This window comes from Oxyura jamaicensis, chromosome 7 (assembly GCF_011077185.1).
Source record: "Oxyura jamaicensis isolate SHBP4307 breed ruddy duck chromosome 7, BPBGC_Ojam_1.0, whole genome shotgun sequence".
NCBI lineage: Eukaryota > Metazoa > Chordata > Aves > Anseriformes > Anatidae > Oxyura > Oxyura jamaicensis.
The window spans coordinates 23,049,425-23,076,836 of NC_048899.1; the positions used below are offsets into that span (position 1 = coordinate 23,049,425).

The following is a 27,412-nucleotide window of genomic DNA, read 5'->3' on the forward strand; positions in this document are numbered from 1 at the left end:
CTGGTTATTACATGAAGGTGGATTAGTCCAGCCCAGCAGTCGTGGCCTCTTCACGAGCATAAGGGAGACAGACATACATACCTGCTGTCTTTCAGCATGTTTAAAATGTCATCTCGAAAGGTGTCTCTGTTTTTCTCCAGAAAACCTCTCACATCATAGAGCACCTGCAACACAGACAGAGCCGCTGGAACAGAGCAGTACAAATCATTAAGCACTTCTACATTAACATGCCAATATACAAAGCCTCCAGCAGTGCTTCACAGTAACACTGCGGGCATGTGCCAGGATCTTAACTTTGGGGGTCAAAGACTTCCAGCGCTCAGCAGTTACTAACAAGAAAGTGGCTTTTAGCCATCAATTAAAAAAAAAAAAAATACTTGAAGCCAGGAGCTAAGTGAAAGAGCTGCAGAAATATGCCTGCAGTCACAGTGCAGGGAAATCCTCTGTGAGGTGTGAGCAGGAAATACGATCTGAGTCATGTAGTGCCCTGAGTTCCCAACCACCACTGCTCAGCAGATGAGAGTCTAGGAGAAGGTTAGTCCTTCTTTACTGTGCAGGTGTCTTCCCTTGACACACCTCCATCTGTTCCATCCCCTCCATAACAAAGAGCAGCATTTAACCTTGAAGGACTTTTCCTTTTTGCAGTAGGCACGTAACCTTTTCTCCTCCTCCCCAACAATGAAAGTGTCCTCGTGATTTTTATTTTGGGTTTTGTTTGTTTGTGAACATCCAAGAAAAGAAAACATGAATAACAGAATTAAGGGGGAGTTTATCATCCCCCAAAGAAAAAGTTACATCAGAAAAACAAATGTCCAAGTTGGAGAATATACTGCTGGAGAATTATATGCTATTTTGAGCCCATTGCACCTTCTGTGCTCTGGTATTGGGCACTAAGATCAGAGCATACACACAGCTCAGAGAGATTTTTGACTTTGGGAAACTAAACGCTCCATGACCTCAAGCCCAAGTGCAAGCACCTCACAGATACACCGCAAACACCTACCTCCCCAGCATAATGCCTTATGCCAAACTGATGGTCTGTCACCCGAGGCTTCACATAGTACTGGTTGCTCTGAAATCAAAGGGAAAAAAAGGCTTCTTATAATGGCACCATAAGAATACATCACCTCGGTCAGAAACTCGGCCATGACTATGGCAATGCTGGGATGGCAAGGACCTTAGGTGTTGCAGAGCCCGACCACATGTGCAGCAGTTATCTGCAGCTATATTGCAGATATGTTATTCCAATAAGATGGAAAAATCCAGTCCTTCAAGGCATTCCTCATGTGAGCAAGGGTTTGCAGAATCAAGGTTGGGCAGGCATGCCATGGATGAAATGTTAATTCTTGCATGTCTGACACCCATGAAGACTGGGCTCCACACAAACCACGTGGGGCGGTACACGGGATCAGGATGCAGGGAAGATGGCAGCTTTGCAGAACACCTACATGCCTTTTCTTTGTCAAAGGAGTTACCATACCAATCTCTTGTTTTCCATCTTTCTTTGCACCTCTCTTCCTCTTTTTCCATATTAATTTTTACTTTCTCTTACTAGCTGTTCTAATCTCTCCCTTTATTTTTCCTTCTTTTTTTTAATAAGAACCCTTAAATATGCAAGAGCAGCCATGCTACCTGAGATCAATGAACGATCCAGCTGAGTATCCTGCCTCCAGCAATGAATATGTAACGTAGAGTAAGAAAAAGGCAAGTGCATGATAAGTTTATTCTCTTGCTATCTACAACTCTGATAATTTTCATAAAGTCTGTCTAATTAGTAACCCAAAGTGGACTTCACTTCCAAATACTTGCCCAGTCCCCACCTACCCTATGGTACACCCATGCCTACAACACTCCTAGTTCCTTCTCCCGGATCCCCTGTTGCTCTTCATCAACATGACCCAGAGGTCGTATTCTCTTAAATCCCAGCTCTCATGCTTTTCTTCCTTAAGCCTTTTATGATCCACAAAAAACACAGAGAAGACAGCTTATTTTCATTTAAGGTCCATCAGGCTTTCCAGCAACAGTGAGTGTATGCCTTCCACTGCTCCTCCAGCCTGCACTAGAGACTTGAGTGGTATAAAGAACACTTTGCCTTCAAAAACCACAAACAGTAGACTACTGTCTACTTCACCTTTCCTCCCTGCACTCCAACTCCTCAGCATCTTCTCTCTCCTCTGCTCCCCGGGGTTCCATGTTAACTGCTATCTCCTCAAAGCAGACAGAAGTGACACTATGAACAGCTTAATGAAAAGGCTACTCAATGAACAAAAATCACCAAAAGTAGCAATCGAAATGTTGTGGGGCATAAAGGAATGCAAAATAATACTGACAGTCTCATGCTGCTGTACAATAAACCACAGGTACCTTCTTGCCAAGGGAACTGCTTTCTGGTTTGAATATTTATCTCAGAAAAGAATAGAGAAAACACCTAGAGGAGTTCAGAGACAAACAGCAGAAAGAAAGAGGAGCTTTGAAATTTCTCTATCTGGAGACAAACTGAAGAGGTTGGGACATTTCACAAAGAAAATACAAAATAAGGGATGTATTAAAAATATTAATAAGGGACATTAAAATATATAAAATACCAACAACAATAAAAAAGGTAAATCAGGCATTCTTATATACCTTGACCTTTAATACAAGGGAAAAACCACAGTGGACTAAATTGAAGGCATCCACTTAAGCCTAAAGAAAGGAAATATTTCCGCAAAACTTTGAATAAATAGAAGTTGCCATTATATCCAATTTGCAGCCATGAGTATTACTAGCAGAGTTAGATGTACATTTGAAAAATGAGACTATCTGCATCTATTCAGATTTTTTTTTAAATGTCTGATAAAGGCTACAAATTTGTATGTTTTCAGGCTTCAATAAAGCCTTAATCAGGTTATGTATTAGCTGACTCTGTTCTTGCTAAAGTAGTAACTTATTCCTTAAGCGCCTGCTATGGGGTTTAACTTACTTTGTTTTCAGTCTATTTACTGTGAGGATCAGAATGTTGCCTGTACTGGAGACAGGATAAGGGACTGCTATAGTGATCTCACTGTGTTTTTTGTGTCCCCAGGGTAACTTTCAGACCTGTATGAAAAAGCCCTTCTACTCCCATGTCCAGAATGCAAGAAAGAGGAGGAAAGAATATAATTAATTAGGAACAATAAGAGAGTGTCCATTACAAAACATGAAGCCAAATCTGTCCCCAGCCCTAGGAGACAGATTTGATGTGCTCTGGAGCTGGCTCCTGTGAGTCAGCTGGCAGAAGAAACCCAACCACACTGTGCAGCCACATCCTGTGCCTGGGGTGCTGCCTCATGTCCCATCACAGACCTGCAGAACCTGACCTTTATCCCAAGCCATAAATTCAAATCTCCTCTACCTGCAGCCTGCAGTATGCATGCTCCCTCTCTCTCTGTGCAAGAGACCATCTGCAAGTTTCTTCACATACTACTTTTGTTCAATGTAGCCTTATTAAATACTTGCAGACTCGAGCCTAGGGCATTTCAAATTTCCTGCACAAAGAACATATTTTACATCAACAAAAACTTCACTTTCAGCTTTGAAATGCTGATGGGGCTAACATACTGATCATTTGCCTGCCGGGTTATTTTCTTACTTACCATATGCTGGCTGTGAAGTTTTTCCAGAAGGGTGTTGTCTGTGCCTTTGGGGAATCGACTCTCTTCATTCACCAAAGCCAATAGACCGAGTTTCTACCGCCAAACAAGAGACAAGCTTTTACAGACAGCAAAAGCTCTAACTATGCAGCACCAAGCCAAGAACTGGAGATTTGGACAGCACATTGAGCAAAAAACCGTGGTTATAAACCTGCAAAGCTCGAGTTGAAAGCAGAACTCTGGCTAGTCAACACATTCAGCAAGCAGAACAGAAGTGAAGAATGTATTAGAAAATCACATTAAGGTTTTACTTAAACCATGCTCCCTGTCTTAAATTATTACACCCTCCCTAAGCTTGCTTTCATTGGCAAGCACAGATACGCTTTCTTGAGCTGAGACTAGGGGTAGAACAGCTCATACTTTTGCCAGGTCATGAGGGAAAGAGGATCTAAGCAACCACTTGTTTTTAAAATAAGCAGACCCCAGGGAAGGCCCCAAGACAATCAGCAGTCACCCCTGTGGTCCCTGGAAACTGTCCCAGATAATTGCTCACCTTCTCGATAAGGTCCAGGCACTCCGCGTTATCCATCCAGTCAATGGCTTCCCAGTTTATCCCTTCCCTGAAAGTCAGGAACAAACAGATCAAACATGAAAAGCAAGATCCAATGCCCCCATGAGCACTGAGAACAGAATAGGCTGAGAATGGCTTTCCCAGGACTGAAGAGATTTTGCAGGAATTGGGCTCTGCCATGCCTGAGGAAAGAAAATAGGATATACAAGGCACTGCTAACACAAGGAGATGTAAGTAGGAGACAGCCTTTCTTATCCATCCTGGTGATTTAGACTGATGCTTATCTTACAGTCATTGAGCAAATTCCACACCAAGCACTGAGAAATTGTAGTTGCTCTCAGTTTCTGGTGCTTTCCTTTTTCCAGGTGATGGAAAAGTCTTTCTGGTAGTTCAGGAGAGATGAACATCAGCCCAAGTGGTGGTGATGTTGGACCGTTTGCTACACAGCTCCAAGAGTCAACTGATGACCCACGAATCCAGAAAGCCTGTGAGTAACTCGTGCTCAGGAATCCAAGGAAAATATAGCTGTGTGTGAAGCTGCTTACTGACACTACACAGACTCCTTTCAGGTAAAGGCTAATGTTCTGAAGACAGTGAAGCTATTCCCAACAAACCCTTTAGCCTAAACATCACACTTTCAGGTTCAATGCATTCAGAAACCTGTGGCCTATAGCTGGGAGCAGCAAAACAGAATCATTTCTAAAGAATGAAAAGAAGTAACTATCCTTCAAAGGGAACAGAATATTTTATCCCCTTAATGAGAAAAAATACCAGTTCACAGTGTTTTAAATCTTTGCAAGATGGGTGTCAGAGAGGCCATATATTTTCACAAAAAGGCCTCTCGGATCACTTCTGAGAGCAAAAAGTCCTTCCAGAACTGAAGGAAGCACAGCTTTCTGAAACGAATGAAATCACACATGAGTCAAGCTGTCTCTAGTGCCACAGACCCCTTGTCTAACTGAATGACAAAATACATGGAGCTACTTATTAAACCCGAGGAAATGGAGCTGATATTGTGAAAAGTGAGCTTTAATCACATTACCCTACAATAATTGAAGAGTAGTTAATAATAAAATTCTCTCATCCTTTCCAAAGTTCAGACAAAGAATTTAAACTCCTATGTAATCATCAGGAAAAAATCTTTTGTTGCAATGATACCATTCTTAACACAAGCTTCCTGCAATGGTGGAATTGGCCTGAGAAGTGAGTACATAAATAGTCTTGCAGTTTTGTAATCTTTAGAATTTCATGAATTGCCTATTCAGTTTCTCCCTTTACAAAGCTGCTCTCATTTGCCCTCACTGACCCGACTCAATTGCTTCATTCATAAACATAAAGGCTTCTGTTTCAGAACAAGAACTGAAGTATTTCTCTAGCAGGCTTCTCTAGAAGCTGAGATAATCTAGAGCATCCCAGGTACTTTAAAAAATACAATCTAATACAAAGTCCACAAAGAGAATCAGCTGTGCAGAAAGTCCCATGCTCTTTAAGCTCAGGAAACAGTGATTTAAATCTCCTTGCTGAGTAAAAGAGCCATTTTCATAACATAGGATCTCTAGAACAGAAAGAGCTGCCAGATACCTATCTTCCATTAGGGACTTGACTTTCTGCACACCAAGAATGCATCTGCATAACAATACCTTCACCTTAGGCAAATCATCACAAGTTAGTAACCAGGCAAGTGACCATGTGTTCTAATGTGTTAGAGCTCAAGATCTTCCTGTTCAGCTTAGAAAAAGAAGAAAATCTAGACTAAGATTTTTGAAATTTCAGAATTGTGAAGGTCTGTTTTGTTGTTATTTTGCAAAACTACACGTTGTGGAGGCATGGCATAACAGAGGTCGATAACATAAGCTGTGATACAAACAGAATGGATAGAGGCTAATGGTTTGCTCTCTTTTAACTCAAGAACTAGCAGTCATTATATGAAGCTAACAGCCACGATCAAAACAAATAAACAAAATAAGGTTGTTCCTCGTGCAAAAGGTAGATGAGTTTGGTAGGCCTCCTCACCTGTTGTACTCCAGCTGCTCAAGGGAGAAGATGTGCTTGTTGAAATATTCCTGCAGCTTCTCATTTGCATAGTTAATGTTAAACTGCTCAAAACGATTCACCTGTGAGAAGAAACAAAGATTATAAAACTTAACATTCTTGTCCCTGGGCTATAAATGATCTCCTGCCACAGCTACAGGGAAGGTGCCAGGCCTGGAATAAAGCCACAGAGCACAGAGGCAGGGGTTGTTAGATGGACATGAGGAGGACAGTAGGGGGAGGCTCATCAGGAGAATAGCTTTTGTAGCTCATGCTAGCCTAATGCAGGAGGTCTATATGGTAGTAAATGATGGTAAGAACAATCACATTTCTCTTCTTCTTAGGAATAACAAAACACAGTTCCACAAATATCAATATTACCTACCACACCACGTCTGCTTCAGGCCTGTGTCACACAGAGTGAACATCACTCTACGCAATTAAAGCTACCAGAAATGGGCAGCTAAGTAGATTTTGTCACTCTCAGGGGGAGAGAGTAGTGGAGAAGTCCCAGAATGCCCTATGCTATCCTACACAAGATACAAACCTAAAAACTTCCTATGTCCACTGACCTCTCCAAACCCAACATGCCCTGCAAAAGATAAAATCCTGACCTGAAAGTTCTCGAAGCCAAAGATATCCAGGATGCCCACAGACTTAAAGTTTTCCTTGCCTTTGATCTTCGTATTAATCTTGCTAATGAGCCATGAGAAACACTGAGAATACAGTGCCATAGAGAGGGAGTCCCTGGAGTCTGCTGCCTGTAAATGCAGAGAGGAAAAAATGAGTCACAGGGAGAACAGAAAGCATAAGGTGCACCAGGAATCTCTATGGGACTTCAGGTCCCTCCACTCCTTTTAGATGCCTCAGCATCTCTTAGTTGTTATGCACAGTGCAATAGTTATATGTAGAGGTCAACATTCGAATTTGCAAACAGCCCAGCCACGCACAGATATACCATTGTCACTGACCTTTAGGTAACTGAACTTGAGAGGCTGAAGGAAGAGCTGCCCCTTCCTCTCATGCAGTGATCATTACCAAGAGTCATAGGTTGAAAAAAAGGCTTAAATTGTGAACACTAACTGGCAGCAGATAATTGTCCCTATGTAAGTGTTGCAGTGAATGTCCAGAACTGAACTTTTGAACTTTCAAGCAGAAGTAACTGGAATGGGTTGGTTGTACATTTTGATAACACTTGGACTAAACAAAAGTGTCATGCCCCAGATCTTCCAATTAACAGAGAGACATGAGACAGAACCGCAAATTAAGAGGCTGATCATATGCTCCACTTCTGCCCACAGACAGTAGAGGTTGGGAAACCAGGGTTATTGGTTCTGGAAAGAAGAGGAGGCCAAAAATAAGCATTACCAAAAAGAAGAAGGGGACCAGGAAAGGTATAGACAAAGATGTTGACTAGAAGAAGGATTCTGGATGGGGTGAAAGATCCTGGAGATCGGAGATGCCTGGAAACAAAAGCCTGAGTATGGCCAGGGACCTGGACTAGTAGTTTCTGAGACGGGTAACATGAGGAGGTGCACAGCATGGACCAGCACAGCTGCCTGCCTGACCCTCCTGGACAAGCAGTAGTAATCTCCCTGCTGGGAAAAGACATTTGATGAACATAATGCTGGGGGTGGTGGTGAGTGAAATAACCAAGTAACCAAGTAGGGTAAAAGCTCTAATCTCATAATTTCTTAAATAAATGCTGGTATCTAGATCAGTTATTGCCTGTTTACTCTCAGCCATGACACCAAGGTAATTCCTTCAGTAGTCCTGGGCAGCAATGTCAGAGGTCTTCCTAACATACCCTCGTCCTCTCCAGCTTTGCAAGCCTGAATAATGCCACCTCTCTTGTTCTGCTTCACTAAAGGCACATGCCAGCCACCTCCAAATCCTCCCAGCCCTGCTCAGCTTGCTCCTGAAGCTAAGCAAGCAAGATCCTCCTTTTTACCAATCTCACTGGTACTTTCCTCCAGCAACCCAAGGCTTAGCAACCTCCCTTCTCCACGGCACATTTCAAAGCACAGTCATGCATGCCTTTTCTGGGTATTTCTTCTCTCCATCAGTTGGTCTGTCTCACTAGTCAGGAGGGAGAAAGCCCTCAGGGCCATGCCTCTGGCTGCACAGTAAGTTGGGCTCATGTCCCAGGAATGGGACCTCCCCATCCAGCTGTAAGCAAAGTCTCTTCCCCCACAGCATGGCTCAGATGAGATTTTCAAAGGCTCCTTTCATCCTCCCAGCCCTGCCCGCCCTCAGGCCAGTTCATCCATTCAACCCACTGAAATGTCAAAGCTCAGATGGGCAACCAGCCCATTACAGAAGGAGAAATCCTTGGCAGCTCTACTGCTGCGTTCCAGCAACAGCAAGTGGGAAGAGGTGGGCACAGTACTCAAGGGCTAGAGGCCTGTACGACCCTACACGGCCACTGTTTGGTGGAACAGGCTCACCTAGAGCTGACACCTGGGCAGTAGCATCCACTTGCTGTAATAGCTTTCTTCCAGTCTTAGTACCAGGCTTCACTGGGCTGCAGGGGCCCAACATGCAAGAATGTCGGGAAAGGCCCTGCTTTCAGGGAAAGCTCTGCTCAAGGAGACTCCAGTAAAACCTACCACTGCACACTCTTGCTCTGGACTGCATGGAATATCTCTGGCATTATTTGTTATCCATCCCTGTGTGCTGCTATGGAAAGGTGTGGTTTGTCTAGGACACTCAGTGGAAAAGAGGAACCATGGTACTAGATACTGAGGGTATCTACCCCAGACTCTAGGCAAAAACATAATTGTCACACCACAGCACTGCATGGACTATGACAAAACGATAGCATTTCTTAAAGACAAAGATCAGCTTGTGACATATTAGCAGTTGTGTCCAAAACAAGAAAAGAAATGACTACTCTGCTGAAATGGGCACTGCTGAGACTTCAGCTTGAATATGATGTCCAGGACGTGCATGCCACTTCTTGAAAGATGTGTGGAAACAGGGACAGTGGAAAAAGAGGTTTAGAAAATTACTTATGAGGAAACTGAGGGAATTGGATTGTTTAGCTTAGAAAAGACAATACCAAGTGAAAAACTTCACATAAACTGAAGCTTATAAAGTGGATAGCTGGGATGCCAAAGGTAATCTAAATCTGAGGATAACTTTTCAGCTACAGTCTCCACTGTAGCTTGAGCAAGGATACTTAAAGAGGCCATGAAACTCCTTCAATAGGAGACCTTAAGAATGGTTAGACTGACATCTGTCAGAGGGAGCCTGGAAACACTGGTTCCTCTGCTAGCATAAGGGTTGGAATGATAACTCTGCTGTCCATGCCAGCCAAGCTTTCCATTACAGATGTTTATTTTCCTATAACATGATGTTTATTCCATCCTAGTAATATCATCCCTTGTTTCCCACTGTCTTGCATTTTATTAATGACATAGGATGAATTTTCAAAGTTATCTATGCATGGACCTAAAACACCAAGAGTGCCCTCAAGTGATCAGCAACACTACAAGTTACAGTTAGTAGGGAGGACAGTGCAATGAACCACAGAAAAATGCAACAGATGAGTAGGACTGGCCCCCACAGGCTGTACAGGTTCGGTGATGAGAATACATACAAGTTTGTTTAGTCCTCTTCTGCTCCTGTGGATTCACAAACAAGCTGCTGTGGGGTAACAACCTAACATCTGCCAGATGCTTTGTGGTAACTGTGTGTAAGCTTTTACCTTGCAGTAAATGCAGCATAAACTGGGAGTCCTGCAAGGTAAAAGGATACATGCATGCAATTACCACAAAGCATCTGATGCACACTCTGCACAATATGAGCATGGCCAATTCTGGTGACTGAAGGTGACCTAAAACCAATATTGTGCACTGCCTTTTACAAATGAACTCCTCCTGCCCTGTAAAGCCTAAAAAGCAGAAGAGGCAACGCTGGGACCCAAACTACTGTTAAGGGCAAAAGCCTGGAGGACACAGCTCAGCAGGACTGTAACAGGAAACCCTAAACTTAAGTGGACGGTAAAGGCCTGGAAATGTAGAAGTGACAGAAGCACATAGTAAATAGGACACTTACCTGTTCCACAGTTAGAGGGGAGCTGATCTCTTCCCCACGCAGAATCATGGACCTCTGAGTCAGTACTTCAGAAAGCTGGAAGGCATCTAAGCCCAGGAGGTCACTGGCAATGTTCAGCACTAATAAGAAAGATGGACACACTTTTTTTCTCCTGTATGGGTCCCCATCACTTGTGAGGGATGCATGTTCTGCAGCTCACTGTGGAAATGCCAGGGACTCCTCTAAGTCAAGCAACTAAATTCCAGCAGGAAGATCCCGTTTACTTAATTCCTCTTGGCATACCTGATGCTGTAAGTCTACATACCCAGTCTAAGGTAGGGTCAGCATCCATTAGGGGCCACAGACAGCCACTTGTATAGGTCAGCCTTTCTGCTGACAACAGGAAGAACAAAACACTGCATAAAGCTCAGTACCGGCGAAGTATTTATTAAATAGGAAGGTATGTTTTCCTAAAGGCACAGTAGTGCAGCCTGAGCTTGGGATTGCTAAACTTGGATGTCCAGAAGAGGAAATTAACTTGAGACTTAAAGCATTTGTGATATATAGTTATTACTTCTGTTGTTTCTGTCTGTCTAGACAGACTTTACCAGACCTGCTCAGATTGGACCTCTGTAACAGAGTGCATACTTGTGATGCTTCAGAAGAGGGTTTCTAACAGCCTATTCTAAAACTCCTCCCTGTTCCTGTTTCTTCCTGCTCTTTCAATGCAAAAGAGAAACCATGAGACTGTGGACTCAGCCTGAGAGTATCCAGGAGAAAAAAATGGATCATAGCCCAGCTAAAACATTCCAGTGCTCTAGAGCCATGCCTCCTGTGGCAATATTTCGGGAATGAGCAAGGATACTTGCTCCTGTGGAAATAACAGGGAATCTGCTAGCAAAGGCACTGCTGACCAGGACAGGGGGAGAGTACTGTGGAGTATGTAGCTGCAGTAGTTTGCCTACAGGTACAGTTTGCTATAGGCCTTGCTGGGCTTTGTGGGGTCGACCAAGTTGCGAGGGTCTCATTTACCTGCTTTTGTTGTAATCTGGGCCCCACCAGCTGTCATGAATTCAACGTTTCCCAGATGAAGTGTGCCAGAAAGAAGTTTGAAGATGTCTCGGATCTCTTCTGTGCTGAAGTCCACCACCTTCATGGCAGTCTATGCAAAACCATAAACCCAGTGTTGGTACAGCCACAATACAATGCAACAACCACACACATGCCCTGAGCCCTCTCCTCATCTGAAGTATAAATGTCATGTTAAAATTGAAACATCTGCTGTATAAGAGATATTCCTTTCCTTTAAATCACATCTAAGCAGGAGCTATTGAAATCTTAAGCTGCCTCTTTTCACTTTGCGTATCTTGTTTCACCTACCTTATTAGAACCCTCAGGCTGATAACACACCACTTATCAAACAAAACACGAATTGCATACTCATCCTGCTAAACCCATAACCTCTCATAAAGTTACAGATGTTGACTGAAATCTGTGTGAAATGGCAGAATATGCCATTTATACTGCTGATATAACTAGAACATTTCTGGAGAACAGTACCTTTAGGGCAAAGTGTTGCCCTTTTAATGGTCATTTTTCAGGCCACCTAGAGGGCTCTCAAGAACCATTATGGGATGGGGGATGAGGTTCATGCTCCCCAAAGGCTCTGTCATTCTAAATTACTATTTAACCTTGACTGTTTCCCAAACTCTCCCATTTCTGTACACTAGAAACATTTGTCTAGTCTTGTTTTTACCATTAATGGGTACAGCTGAGTTTCAGACTCATTGAACACCAAATTTTTGCTTAGGGCAAATAAATTGCCTGTGAAATCTAGACCCTGCAGCACACTTAGTCCATGAGATTGTGCCTAGGGAGCTCAAGAGGTGTTAGAACAGGACTCACCATGACCTTACTGAACATCTCTATGTCATTCAGGTTCTCATCACTCACACAGCCAGACTGGTTCAAGTAACGGTAAGTCTCTGGCTCAGAGAGGGAGAGGCTCTCTGCAACAGAGGAGAAGGATGCAGGGAAAGGGAAAGACAACAATTTATTTAGCATTCATTGCTTTCTTTCTATGATCCTAGTCCTCAAAAACATTAGGTATATTCACCACAGGGGGAGTTCATCTGAACAGACTTCATATGCGTCAAACAGCACACCTAGACAGTTTGAACTCATCAAACAGCTCCCTTCAGCATCTGAATCAAGACTCTTCACCTTTCCTTTGCCTGTAGCCAGTTTTATTATCTCATCTCTCTATATCCCCTCTTCACTTTGCACGGACTTTGCCCTCCATTGCATAGTGCCTGAGGCATCTTTTCTCATGTAGTATTTCTGTCATCCTCAGCCTCTTCTTCTCAACTCCCCTTTCTGTGTTTTACATGAAATCACCATATGGACTTCAGGAAAAAGTTATGCATGAAGTACATGAAATATCCATGCTCTAATTGACTTACACCTGCCAAGGATTCACACTCTGGACTGGAGAGAGGAGAAAGCACTGTCCCAGAAAATGAAGTTACCTTTCAACTCCCCACTCACGCCAGCCAGCAGAGCATAAAAGATGTGGTAATTCCTCTCTCCAGGGTTCTGGTGTACCACTCTGTTCTGAAACAAAGAACACATGCATAGCCAGTGGAAAGAGATTGCACTTGTGGTTGCAAAGGAAAACAGAGGACTGAGATACAGGTAGATCTCTAGGACCAATGCACAAGAGGGGCTTCTTCCAGCTTAGTGATGTTGCTGTCTAAATAAGTTGTACATCAAGATCTTGTCTGCTGCAGCTGTGCATCTAAACATGTAACTCACTGAGAGCGTGCTCATGGTGAAACTGCATCTTGCCTGCTCTGGGCCTGCTCCTCAGTGAGTTCCTGAGTCCAAAGAAAACTAAATCAGAGCAGAGCTGATGGCATTTGGAGTTGTAATCCCATAAGCCTCTCCACAGAGTTGAGCTTCCAGGTACGCGCCCGCTCTCTTTCCACTTTTTAAACACTTTTTTTTTTTTTTTTTTTTTTTTTTTTTTCATTTTCTCTGTAATGTCCAGTGTTTATCGAAGGCAGGAGAACAGGCTCCAATAGATACAGAACCTCCTGTTCCTCCACCACCCTCTTCTTCACTTGAGACAGCTGCGGTAGTAACACTTGAAGAGCTAAGGTCTGTGCTCCATCCCTGGGATGGAGGCGGCAGCATCCAGCAGGAGAGCTGGCGCTGCTCCACTGGGGCTATTAGGAGAGGGCTCACCCAACAGCCAGTAGAGGTGACACCTACCTTTTCCAGTAAATCTGAACAACATGTTAAGGAGAAAACATTCAAATGGTATATAAATACTCCTCCCTATTCCTTGTCCATAGAAGTATTATGTGGCAAGGAGACATTTAAAAGGGCAGGGCCAGCTAGAGCATAGGACCTGCACAATGGTGGGGTAACCTAACAAAGGATGAGCCACATCAGGGCTGCATAGAGAGATTAGAGAGAGCACTCTAATCTGAAAGTCTGTATTTCATACGGCAAGTCTTGCATCAGTTCTCATTGCTTCTGCAAGAGACAGCTATCTTTCATCTACCGACAACACAAAGAGCAGAGACCAAACAATCCCAGCCTGTTGTTTACAGCAGTAGTAAATTCATCTGGCTGCTACTCCAGTGGAAATTGGTGTGGTTTGCAGTGATCGGCAGCTCTGAACATCAACATCAATAAATGTAGCCAGGGCAGATTTAGCTGCCTCATGTAGACAAAAGATGTGTCACAGCCTTTGGGATACAGGGGCAAACAAGGAAGAAAGTGGTCATAGCACAACATAATTTGACTCTTTCTTGTCCTTGATCAGGGTTTCAAGGTCCACTGGAGTTGGGCAGTCCAAAACAAGAAACTGCAATTGGCCCTCCGAATTCCTGTTGTTCTTTGCATCCACATATTGTACGGGATACACTGACTCTTGGCTTGGTTTCACTTTCCTAAATCGTGAATTCATTGGCAGAACATAAGGGAATGAACTTCTGGGAAAAACAGGGTGCAGTAAACATGAGGGATCTTCCTAGGCAGCAAATTGTAGGCATTTAAGTATCAAGAGTTGTAACTGTGTAAGTTAAAATGAAAACAATGTTCCCACCTACTGCATAAACAAGGGTTTTCCAGAGGTAGGAGCCAAACAGCCACAAAACAAACACTTCTTTCCCCTTTAGGTTGCAGATTTACCCACATTCATATACTGACTTTGAGTAACGGTGATGAGGGATTTCCTGACCCACCCTGAGTTCCTCCTCATGTTCATTCTCCAACCGTGTGGTCCACTGAAGAAAAGGATACAGTCAGTTACTCGTCCTCCCTGGATGTGTCCGTGTTGAGAGAAGTGCAGCTGGATGAACTTGCCAAAGCGGCTCGAGTTGTTGTTATAAACTGTCTTGGCATTTCCAAAGGCCTCCAGAATAGGGCTGCAAGGAACAAGGCAATGAAGACATGACTGGTGATGTGACACCGTTACAACAAAGCCCGTGCCCGGCCTTTTGCCATTTGCACAGCATGCACTGCTACGTGAGATTAATTTGTTGCAGCATCAGACTGGACAAGCAGGAAGAGCTCAAGGGCAAGGAAGGATGGCAAAAGCAATTTAACACACTGCTAGACAAATTTTAAACCTTTGGGATTGGAGCTAATTAAATCAGTCCCTGATCAGTGTGGGCTGCTGGTGTCCATGCTGTCTAGGGCATTCCCCACAAAAGCATATTCGAAAATGAAAGGTGGCAAAACCCTGCCAGGTTGTGTGCTTCACACAGCAGCATCCCATGAAACGGGCTTTTATTTTTTTTCAGGATTTTCAGAAACATCGTTTAAGGCAAGTACTCCGTAGCTTTAAAGCACATACTTTTTTGTTTCTGCTTCTTTCTTTGTAAGAGAAGACAATATAAGCCATCTCTTAAAATTACAAATAAACATTTTCAAACTACCAAACATACATAGTACTAAACTGATTTGTCTGGTACTGGAACACAAACTTCTTTCCTGTTACTTAAAAACTTGGTTAGGTTGTTACAAGCCACATGATTTCCAAGCAGAGGGAACATATACACATCATATATTTGAAAACTTCATTCTAAGAGAGGAAGAAAAGAAGTTGCAGGGAAAAAAAAAATGGTGATGAGCTGAAAAACTTTGTCTCTTGGTCACCTTCCAGTCTTCAGGAGGTAGCATACAAATGGAAAATGGTGACTTAAAATGCAGTTTGGTTCTTATTCCACAGAGTAGCACCAGGGAAAGAGCCTAATATCATTCAAACTGACACATCAAATACAGGATTAAAATATTCATGTTTGAAATTTAGCCAGTTCTAAAATAACCCGAAGGTCTGACAAGCAAGGAGTCTGGGAAATCCTACAAGCGTGGCCTGTATGTGGTCATGCTAAATTCTAAAACATACACAATTTTTAACAAAAATGACTGCAGTTGTTACCCTGAGAAAGACTGGCTTTTTAAATGCCTCCATCTATCTACTGTGTGGTTTCACTTGAAGGGAAGGATAGATACAGGATTGTTCAAAATATAGTAATTATAACAGATTATAATACAACAAGTAATTACAACTATAGGTACCACCAAAAAATGCTGAAAGTTTCAGGCTTTGCAAGTATTAACTGCATGAAAAATGTGGTTATGGGAAAGGACCAACAACCTTTGAGAAACTTCAGGCAGTATTTTCATAATTTCTCCCAAACACTTTAAACAAACAAAAACATAGAAATGAAACTTCTCTGTTATGATATATTGCAACCATAGAAAATCCAATCACAGCAATCTGCAGGCATGGATCAGGAGGAGGCAAGTTCCATGCCCTGGATAATTTGAAATCCAAGACCTGTGCCTCTGGAACAAGCATGTAAATAAAGGTATTGCACAGGAACATCCCGCTGTGCTCACCAACAAATCAACAGAAACTAATGGGGACAACCAGAAGAAAGGAGGACAGGGTTATACGAACACCACAGTTGCAGTGAGAGTGCACTAACCAGCCAGCCAATCTTTACAGCTCTAAATCATGCTAAATTAGACAAGCAAAACACGAGGAAGTATCTGTATAGTTTAGTTTGGCCGTGGGCTCAGTGCATGGATGCAGAAGCCTTTTGGGGCACGGGGAGGAAGGAGGCAGGTGGATGCTGGAGGCCGGTGGCAGCTGCAAGGAGGGGCTGAACCACCATGGGACTAGGTGGGCTTGATAGAAGTGGCAGCAGCCCTGGGACAGACCTCTGCCTTCTCGTCCTCAGGGAGAAGGTGACAAATCAGTCCTCCAGACTCATGTCGAAATGGCTCACAAGGCAAATACATAACAGGCCGTGAGTTCCTGCACTAATTCACCTTGCAGCGGTGGGGTCTTGCAGGCTGGGGAACCACCTCCCGGGGTAAGCTTCCTGGATCACAGTCAAGTTACCACTTAACCGCTAAGCAGGCTTCATCCTTTTAAGCCACTCTCCCCAAAGCAGATTTTGCAGGTCTTGACTCGTGACTGTATAGCACTTAAGAGCTTCTTTTCTACCTTTCCTTTTTTTTACACGCATGGTTCAAAGGTTTCCAGCTTTATTTACCACGCTGCCATGCAGCAGGGAGGGAGGTTACCCACGCAGCGGGGCGATGTGCCACGAGAGACATGGGCCTGAGACCTGGGTCAAGGGCAGCGCCATGACTCGACAGTAAGTTTGAGGGTGGGCATGGCAGGGGAGTTACTACTGAAGGATGAAGAAATCTTAGCTTTGGCTAAGCAGGAGTATGATTTCTCCAGCTGCCACACACACCCCACACTGTTATTGGAAGAAGCCTAATTCAAGGATACCTGAGATAGCAAGCAGTTGGTGGCATCCCAGCGAGACCCCAACCTCCACACCTCCCTGACGCACCTCCATTTAGCTGCACGAGCATCCCAGCCCACATTTGACCCAACCCGCGCTCAGGCTCAAGCAGCCCAAATGCAAACACATCCAGAAGGCAGTGCCCTGCACACCGGCAGCTGCGGAGACCCGTGGCATGGAGGTGAAGCACACCTGCTCTCCAGGATGGCTTCTTCCACGTGCGTGCTCTTCTCAGAGGCTGGGGCCCCGAGGGAGGTCTGGCTCATGGCTGACAGGAACTTCAGCAGCAGCTTGGTGCTCTCAGTCTTTCCGGCTCCACTTTCTCCGCTGTTGAGGAAAAGACATATGTTCCACTCACAGCTCCAGGACAGACTGAGCTGACGGCCATCCCACCCACGGCAGAGAGGTGGTCTCCAGGAAGAAACACACAGCATGGCCTCTGCAGCAGGCAGGGGAGAGGCAAAGGGTAGGGTGGTGCGGGTATTTAGGCAGAAGTCATAGCAAATGGAGCAGCGGGAGCAAGGCATGTCATGCAGTCAGGGAGTAGCCGGTTCTCCCATTTCTGACCTTATCAGAACACACTGGCTGTCATGGCGCTTCCACAAGCAGCAGTAGCACTCGTTAGCGGTGGCGAAGATATGGGGAGGCAGCTCACCCAGGCGGTGCTGCCTGTACAGGTCTATGGCATCCACACTGTACAGACCGGGGATGGGCTTGTAAGGATTTACTGATGCCAGGATGGAGCCAATGTTTGTCTAAGGGGAGAAAACAAAACACAGCAAAGAAATAAAGCTTTAGGACCAAAAAAAAAAAAAAAAAAAAAAAGACAACAAACCTGATCCTGAAAAAAACTCATGGTGAAGGGAGAAGGTCTGAATGAGGAAATTGGGCTTCAGCAGAGAGCTCCACAGTTTGGCAAAAAATGTCAAACCCCCAGTGCAGGGGCTGCATCACTGGGTATGGATGGGGCAGTTTGAGTTTCACTGTTTGACAATAAAATGTTCTTAGTCTGTTGTTTTTGCTAAATTATGCTTAAACAATTCAAAAACATGAAGCCATCTTCATACCCAGCTACCTTGCACTATGCTTGAAGCTGAAAAGCACAGCCAGGACTGAAGGAGGGTCAGAAGACACCTTCAAGGCCCCTCTCCAGGATCCCAAGTGGAGGGGGGTTGGCTGGGTTCAAGCAGCTCTTGAACAAGGAGGGGACGCAGAGACACACACATGCGAAGAGCCACTAAAGCGTATCATTCATCTGCTGAAACGTACTGTTTGGAGCAGCTTAAATCAAGTGGTAAAGCCAAATCAAAATTGACAGCTAAAGCTCAAGGATTTCAGGACAAAAACATTGTTACATTTTCTAAACACTTTATTTTGAAAATATTTCTTTCGAAAATCTCCCAGTTTAAGAAGAGTTTACAAGGTTTAAAATAAAATATCTGAAGCCCAATATCTAATTTCAAACTTTTTTTTTTTTTTTTTTTTTTGTGAAGTCAAAAGGAAATTCATTCTGCTTTTTAGGGCATGACTTTTTCAGTGCAGCCAACCAGCTCAAATCCAGTTATTCTCAGAGCTGCAGTTCAGAGCAATGGTGCCACCTCTCTCCTTAACAACGAATTTGTAATATGGTTAAAGTCCAGCTTAAATCCTAATGCTGGTGTGGCGGCCTCCTTCACAGGGCTCCCACACCTTGGGCTGCTCTGCTCCAGGAACACCCTTCCTCAGCAGAGGTGTCAGAGGAAACCCTTTGAGAGCTGCATTAGGTAAAAAGCCTTGGGGCCAGGGGCAAGATCTAGTGTTATGTCCAAAACATGAACTATCAGTCACCACATATGGATATAAGGATTTGCATGCATCCACTGGATAAGTTGTAAATGCAACACCTGGTGTTGAGAAAGACACATGCATTCTCCCTGCCAAATGAAATCTGGGGACATACTGTAGTGCTACGCTCCAAAGCCAGACTGATAAGGTGCTGTAGTCACCAAAGTATATGAGTCATTTATTTAAGCAGCAATCACAGATCATCAGGGAAAAAACATCACCTAGGCCTAACTGCGTTATCAGCAGTACCCGTATGAGCAGATAAGCATGGAACAAGTCTTGAAGATCGTCTTATATGGACCTTTGTAGGCAGAAATAAAATTAATTGGCAATAGAAGCAATAAGCAAGCAGATGATCTTTGCAAGAAAAGTGGGAGGAAATGGGAAAGCACTGAGAAAGAGAAAATGGTTTAGGAGAAAGCACCATGCAACCAGCTGAGCAACAGATACTGTGTGGAGACTGGGTAACAGTCCAGAAATCCATCCTAACACTTCTCCCAAACCTTCACAGAGCTTTTTCCTCTCATATGTTTTATTCTGCACTTCCCACTCTATTTTCATCTCTCCCATGGAACAGAGCTCCTGCCACAGCCCTTCCCAGAACTTCCACTGCAGCCATCTCTCAAAGGTGTTTCTAGGAAGCTTTTCCATTTCCCAGTAGCACACTTCATCACCTGAAGCCCCTTATAGGTTACTTCTGTTCACAATCTGTAACAGCAGTAGCATTTGTGCATCTACCATGTACATACTGGCCACTGCATTAGCAAGGATTGATCTTCCCCAGAGAACTCTGCAGAGCAGGACATGCCATGCTTGGCATGTGTACTTCTCAAGTCCTACAAGGGTGGTTAGACATGGCAGAGCTAGAAACAGCACAAAATGTGATGGTCCAGCTCCTGGCTCATTTATACATCACTACCATTACGTTGGATATACTTTTATTAAAATATTCGGGAAATGCAGTAATGAAAGGGGATTGCTAAATCCTGCAGGCTGTTGCTGTGCTCACATAATTTTCTGAAACAGCTTGGTAGAGCCTGAAAACATGTATTTGGAAAACAAAAGATATCAATTTGACATCCTCTAATTATTATTATTACCCAAATTAATTAATATTATCATTGTCCTAATTACTATTAATAAAAATATTTTATTATTATTATTATTATTACTGGTGTTTCAGGTTACCCATTCCTTCAGTGCTTTTGTTTTCCAGAAAATGATGACATTTCTCACCTTTTTCTGATCTCTGCGATTTCCTTTGAGACATTTTTGGCCCTGCCTGATAGGCATAACTCCACTCAGTACAGCTTTACCTGCAGCCTTAGCCTGCTACAGTCAATCTGTTGAGACTGTTAAGGAAGGTATTAAATAAACTCAGACATTCATTTCTGGTATTGACGGATCACTGCAAATCATTAGGTGGCACTACAGCTGACATTCTCAACTTTTGCTTAGCTGAAAACCACACGCAGCAGCGCTATGGCAAAACTAACAGCTAGCGATGGGGTAACTGCAGCGTTAACGTCTGCCCTGCAGAAATGCATCGCACGTGTCAGCTTTGGTGCCCGCCAGGTCAGGCAGTGCACAACCATACACCAGATACAGTCCCACTCAAGGAGGGGCTCGCAGTCCTTCGCTGAGGTGTTCCACAGGTCAGGGCCCTTCGTAAACCTCCCGAACACTCAGATCTGAGGCGAGATGCATACACTAGGCACAGGTGAAAGATTACATGACACCTGAACATTAACACCTTTACACACGGCTGGCAGAGGCACGGAGCTGGAACAGGAGCAGGAGTGACAGAGCCGTGCTGGAGGCTTAGGGAAAGAGGGTCCTGTGACATGGTCACAGAGCACGTCGTGTGGCACTTCTGGCGCAGGGCGCTGACTGAGAAGGGAGACAACCCTGCCTCATGTTGCATAGCGTGAGGGAGAGCCAGCGGGAGCTGGACACCCACAAGGGGAACCGTTCACTGGCAAAGAGCTGCACAGACACACTGCGGGTGTCAAGCGCTGGTCAGGCAGAGCAGCAAGGCTAAGGGCTGCCCCAGCAGCATGTGCACATGGGGGCTGTGCTGAGAGACAGCATGCAGGGGTCTGCAGAAACCAGAAAGGATGTGCAGCATCCTCCACATCCCACTGCGGGAGATGTTTCAGAAACCGGGTCACTTTATTGATCATTTCCTGGAATACAGGTGCATAGGGTTCGGTTGCCTTAGTAACAGTTGCTACGCAACACAGATTTACATTTTTCCTGTCATAATCTGAAAAACTCTGGGTACACATACAGGACGGACAGGCAAGATAAGGGTGAAGAAGGCCAAGGCAGTCTTCACAATATTTCCTCCTTGTTCTCTCCAAGCCTCACCAGAGCACACTGCCACCCCAGCAGCCTCACCCCCGGTGTGCTTTCCCTCACACGTCCCTCTCCTTCCTGAGGGCCCAAGAGGGAATCAGGACATGCTTCGGGTATTAACTATGCAAGGAGAGCAGAGCAACTAAAAAAGACATAACTACTTGTACAAGCAGAAAAAGTAGGCAACAGGTTTGCTTTCCTAGTTTAGTTGAGCTCTTTGCCCAAATCAGGAGGGTGTCTCAACAACAGCATGTGTCCACTACACTTTCCAGTCTACTTGGCCATCTGTAACCTCTGAACTGCACCAGCAGGGAATCTGGGGAACATGAACACCAGCTGGTAAAACATGGATGTTCACGGAGGATACAGAGCTGCACAATTACCACAGATCCTAGAGGTTCTAGGATTTGTGTTCATGTTTGGGAAGTTCTTCTACATATGCTATGAGGCCTCTCTGGTAGGGGTAGGATCTCACAGGGCTGATGGAGCTGGCAAGGCACAAAGCAGAAAAAATCTCCCCTTTTAACCACATGAAACAATGCTCAGGAAACAATGCTAAAATCAGTATTTCCCATGAAAAGTGGCAGCCCCAAAGGTAAACAAAAATCGTCAGCCTGAAGGGATGTGTCCCAGTCGAGCACTTACGTAGATGTTACCCTGCTGGTAGCGCTGGTGCAGGTTAAGCAGGATAGCAGCTTCATGCAGATCTCCCAGCATGGACATGTCTTCTACCCCATCGATGCTGGTCTGGTGCATTGGCAAGACCTTTTCTCTGGAAAGGGAGGCCTTGGGGCACTGGAACACCTGGAGAAATTGGGAGAAGGACAAATAAGAGCATGCCACCTGGTCATACAGTCTGATTTCCTACCAGAAACAAGTGCTTTTCCACAGCTTTATCCTTCAGCACTGGAAAAGGAAATGAATAAGGCACAGATCCGTTCCCTATTTTTATAGTAGTTCCTCTATTCCTGTTCCTACCTATTTGAGCTCCCTGGCCAGAACCCATGGAGCACACACCCTTCCTTTGCTACAGAGTTGTTCTCTCACCTTCAGTACTGCTCCAGTACCAGGAACAGACCTATACAGAGCTACCTGATTTCTACTGAAGTCCCCTTAGCAGGAGCAGGGCACCACCAGGTGCGCCAGGCTAGGCACACAGCACACACTGTGCTCATGCTTGCGAGCAACGGTGGCAGCTGTGCCCAGGAGACCAAGAATGGTCTTTCAAAGAAGCACAGGGGGATCACGTCTCTGTCTGTAGCATGGTCTAGGCAAAGCTCATTCACTTTCCAGGTTTGGCCCTGGAGCAGACAGTGTCTGGGAGAGGGAGAGGTTGTTGTGTTGAGGGCAAAGGAAAGCAGGCAAAGCAGCTGAGAAGCCAATGGAGTGACATCCTGTGTGCATGCTGGCATGGACATATGTGATGTGGCATTCAAAGTGTTTGTACAATGACATCTATTAACTTCTGTCACTGCTCTGGGAAGTGTCTTCTCCTCTGTCAACACAGTTGCAATCTTCCTGCCTCAATTGCTGCAACTTTCTTCCTGCTAGAGCTTCCTCCTCCTCAATAACCCACTCTTCAGCTATCGGGTCATCTTCTTCACCCCCATTCACACAGCTGAGATTAAATTGCCGTTCCCCTCCACCATAGCCACATCCCAGCCCTCCTTTCCTCCTCCTCAGGCACGATGCTGGCATTTCACAATGCTATTTCAGTTGCTTCCCACTCTTGGATTCAACTGTGTGCCATCTCCCACCCATCCTCCCAGGCTGCGCTAGATAGCCAGACCCAAGCTGTGCAGATGGGACACTTCACGCGGGCAGCCTGGAGGAGAAGCAAACCAGCCTGCAGTAACCTTTCCAAAGTAACTTGGGCTTTTCTTTCCCTTCCAAGGCACTGGTCTCTACTTCATCTTCATCCCTGCTTGTCAGCTCACCAGGTGCCACCAAAGGACCTGATGGATCCCACAGAGAGCAAGCCCACAGCGTATAGCATGGATCTCACTGTTTTCTCCTGCCTGCTCCCTTGCAGTCCTCGGGCTGCTGTGGCTGCTAAGGAGAGGCCAGCCCGGCAGCTGGAAGCTGCAGACAGAATCAGGTCACCCTGCCCCCTCCCAGCCACCTCGCCAGAGCTGGAGCTGCAGCAGGGAGCTCACGGCAGCAGCACCACGCAGACACCCAGCCAGTGCCCCTTACAGCCCCTACCCGCACTGCTGATGGAGCAGGAGAGGGATAACCTGCTGCAGGATCTTTGTTTTTGGAGCAGACACTGCATACACTTCCATGGGAGAAATAGGGGAGCAGGCTGGGAGAGTGGGACAGAGAAATCTGGGGGGCAGTACAAGCTACAAAGGTACATCATGTGCAAAACCACTACAGCGCTTTCAGAGCATGAGGCAGCAAACCTCCCCACCTCTCTTCTCTCTGTTGATTCGGACTGATTTTGGAAGGGGACAAGTCCAAAACAGTATGATGTGATCTGCCTGGCAATTACTCATTTACCACCACGCTGTCAGCACTTGTGGCTATTTGGGCCAGACAAGAAACAATAAAAAAATGTCTAGGGAAAAAGCTGAGTGCACAAGTGTCTCAAAAGATAGCAGACGCTTGGCAGCACCTGTGCCAAGAGGCTGCTATGTCTGAACAATAACTGTGTGATGGGTCAGAGCTTGTTTACTTCCTCCTGTTATAAAAAAGGAGAAAATGGGACCCTGAAGAGTAACACGGCCCTGAATACAAGGCTAAATGATTAGTCAGGACTAGATCATCATCTATTAACCATCTTGAGGCTCTTGATTGTGATTATACATCATCTCTCCCTAAAGAAGAGTCTGGACCAAGATCCACAGTTACACAGGTGCTCTGGCAGGACTGTAGCAAAGCCACAGCGAGAGAAGTGTTCATTAGCTCTGGTACCCTCCGGACAGAAACACTGCATAGGTGAAATTATTCCCTGGAGGAGCAGACTGATGACACATAGACACCCTAGCCGAGTCCGAGATGTCACCTGTCTGTCCCCAGTGCTGGAGAAGCTCACTGATACCCTATCACTGCAGTCCTAGCAGCTCACCCTTCCTCAGGTGGAAGCTAGGTCCTCCAGCCCCATTGGGATATTGGAGGGGTTTTTTCCACATCTATCAGAGGCATGTGGCATGGGGAAGAGCTTTTCCGGCCTTCCCTAGCACTGGGAGAGGGCTGGCTTTTAGCTTGTCCTCTGGCTTCCAGGGTGGACACGTTTCCTGTCTCCATATCACCAGGGATCATCCAGGGTCCTGGAAACAGGAGACGTGGTTTTTTATTCTGCCCATTGTCGTGCCAAAGGGGTTTTCCCTGAGAGGAGCTCTGACGTTTCAAAGGCACAAACGTGACCCAGAAACGATGACTCTCTTAGAGCTTGTGGGGTGCTGCACTTACCAGGCCCTTTCCCACCTCCAGCCACACAAGGAAAGAGGCCCTTACTACTCCCCCACTCAGTTCTGGACTCCTCCAGCAGCCTGAAGCACAGTTCAGAGGAGCACCCTCCCCACCATCCTGCCTCAGGTATGGAAAGCCAGGGCTGGCTTCAGTGGTTTGCACTGCTGAGCTGATTCCCCTGGCTGGTTTTCCCTGAAGCAAGGGAGAAGGCACAGACAAACTGATCTCTCAGCAGAGCTGCCTCTGGAATCCCCCTTTTCCAAAAACAGCTCATGTTTAAAGGGAAAATTATAGGCATAGCAAGCTTTTTTTTTTTTTTTTTTTTAATTTGGGAAGAAAGATCTTTTAGTATTCTAAGTGCAAACAAGCCATTGATTACCACACAGGTACTTCACAGCACAGCCAAAGATTTCTGCTTTCTCCCCGGTGATGAAGTTTTCCTCTTCAACCCCAAATTCACCCACCAGTGTGACCCTGAGCACACAAGCAAAGCTCCCACCCAGCATCTGTTACATTTATTCGTAAAGCTTTGGGCTGGTCTGTCTCGAATGTGGTTTCCAATCTCTTGTGTTTCATAAGCGTCGGCTCCTCCTTTCCTTCCAGGAAGTCACATTTCTGATGGATTTGTTGCTTGAGAAGTTTTTAAAGAAATAAAAACAAATGGCAAAAGCTCTGAAGTGTAAGACTGGACACCTTACCTCAGAGCCGCATGGAAGCTGGGCCAGAGCAAGCCCGAGGACACTAGATTTAGAGATCAACTGGCTCATCCAGTCCAAAACCACATGAAGATGATTTCATCTGAGTTTTCACCAGGCATAAGACAGACAATCCCTCCTACAGTTACCAAGCAATAAGCAATGAAGAAGGAAGGCAAGGGAAGCACACAGGACAGCTGTTGTGGAGGGCACTGACTAGAGAAAGCCCTTGTGTGACCACCATGTGCTTTTTCCTGCATAAGGCATAAAGCACACAGCCAAATTTGACTAAGAAAAAACCCTTGGTGATGGCAGTTAATAGTTTTCCCAGGGTTAGCAAGCCGAGCTGACTCACTGAGGATGATTTGGACAGTCCCCAGGGGTCACTTCCTACCAACATAACTCCACGAGCACTGCAGCAGGCACACCAGGGAACTGCAAGGAGCACAGGGCTGGAAATAGGGCAGGGAAGAGGTTTGTTCCCCTTTGCTGGCGGAGAGCAGGCAGAGCTGAACAGAACAGCCCCTACAGCCGCATGGCTTGGAAGAACTGCATCCTGGCAGGAAGGGCTGGTTACCTGGTGGGGCTCCATCCTTCCTAGGAGCCTTTTGCCAATATGATGGTACCGTTAATGCAGCTTCATCAGAGACGGCACCAGAACAGCCATGCAAAGTGAGGTGAGCAGACAAATGAAGAGAAGAAAGGAAGACCAATCTTCTTTCTAACCTTAGACCTTTGGCATGGTTTATAATAGAGTTGAGATACTTTTCAGACAGTGGCAGCACTTGAACTGATACATTTCCTTTTAACATAAATATGCAAGATCAAAAACTCCATCTTGCAACTTGGCGTAGGCTACAGCCTCATGCAAACTTCCACTTACCGTGCCGTAGTCTGAGGTGAAGAGCACGTTTCCATCGGCACATGAGCCAACAGTGCATGGCTGCAGCTGGTCCTGCTCCCGCAGCCATACCCTGGCACCCTGGAAAAATCAGAAAACCTCCCATTAGAAAGAACTGGAGCCTGCGAGGTCTGCACGTGGGGTGTGAACACCCAGGCAGAGCTGGAGGAAGTTGCAGTGTTCTAAGGCTACTTCCAAACTGCAGCTGCTTACAGTTTTTAAATGAGTCCTACTTACGCTTTCAGGGAAACTAGTTTGAACTTCTTTAATATAACATGAGAGGAACAAAAAGCAGCTTTAATGAGCTTCGTGAAGAAACCAACATAAGGAAACATCAGTTTTTATAGAAAGTCATGGAAAGATACAAACACAGAATAGTGGGTTAGGCTGTCTAAACATTTTTCAACTTAGAATAGCAGGTCATCAAAAGTCATGCTATAATAATAATAGAAAATGTAAATAAATCCTGTTTACAATTTCATACACCCACACGTCATTGTAGGTCAAAATGCTCTCAGAAACCAGCAACCAAAGCTAAGCAGATTTCACAGAGCTTTCTGCTTTCGTCTCTTGCAAGAGTTTCCTTGGGTAAGTGACACAATTCGGGTGTTCTTCTGATGTATGTGCACACTGATGTACATGTGATGGCCCTGATGGATATAGTCTCACACACACACTACAATATCTTAAATTGCTCAGTGTCTCCCCACACAACCCTGAGCACAAAGGCAGACTTCTGGTAACACGTATTTATGTCCAGTTGAAGTTGATTCTCAGCCTTGTGTTTCAAGACCTCAATACACAAAGCCAGGCTGTGTCACAGGAAAGGATGGGTGAATGGCTTTGCTGTGAAATCCTGGGCGGAGGGGAAGGTTCAGGGGAAGGTGTCAGGATGTGAGCAGAGATCAAAGTCTGGGGCTCACCATACCAAAAGTAAATTCCACTGCAGCGGCTGTTGCAAAGGCAAAGCTGTATGAATTGCATGGATCTTAAGTCAAGAAACAGATTTAAGAATTACTGCTAAAAAAGTATTAGAAACTAGGCTTGTGGATAAGAACTCCTTAGAATAGTGAAATGGAAAGAAGGGGCCCAAAATGCAACATTAAAGTTGGTGCCAACTGACAAATAAT

General features: G+C 45.1%; 1 protein-coding gene across 2 annotated transcripts in view; it reads right to left on the bottom strand.

Moving 5' to 3' along the window:
• The window catches only part of LOC118169683 (unconventional myosin-X-like), an 83,287-nt gene that overhangs the window by 44,732 nt on the left and 11,143 nt on the right, over nt 1-27,412 (bottom strand). Inside the window, exons 2-17 of one of the 2 annotated variants that reach the window (XM_035331182.1) lie at nt 26,265-26,363; nt 21,918-22,076; nt 17,658-17,845; nt 17,283-17,417; nt 14,563-14,687; nt 13,525-13,538; nt 12,780-12,864; nt 12,157-12,260; nt 11,284-11,413; nt 10,273-10,391; nt 6,828-6,974; nt 6,196-6,296; nt 4,165-4,231; nt 3,615-3,707; nt 1,004-1,072; nt 82-164 (exon numbers count right to left, since the gene is read on the bottom strand). In XM_035331182.1, coding sequence (XP_035187073.1) covers nt 82-164; nt 1,004-1,072; nt 3,615-3,707; nt 4,165-4,231; nt 6,196-6,296; nt 6,828-6,974; nt 10,273-10,391; nt 11,284-11,413; nt 12,157-12,260; nt 12,780-12,864; nt 13,525-13,538; nt 14,563-14,687; nt 17,283-17,417; nt 17,658-17,845; nt 21,918-22,076; nt 26,265-26,363 — 1,718 coding nt within the window. Of the gene's footprint in view, nt 1-81; nt 165-1,003; nt 1,073-3,614; nt 3,708-4,164; nt 4,232-6,195; nt 6,297-6,827; nt 6,975-10,272; nt 10,392-11,283; nt 11,414-12,156; nt 12,261-12,779; nt 12,865-13,524; nt 13,539-14,562; nt 14,688-17,282; nt 17,418-17,657; nt 17,846-21,917; nt 22,077-26,264; nt 26,364-27,412 lie in introns of those variants that run through there. The other variant, XM_035331183.1, reaches the window with a different exon arrangement.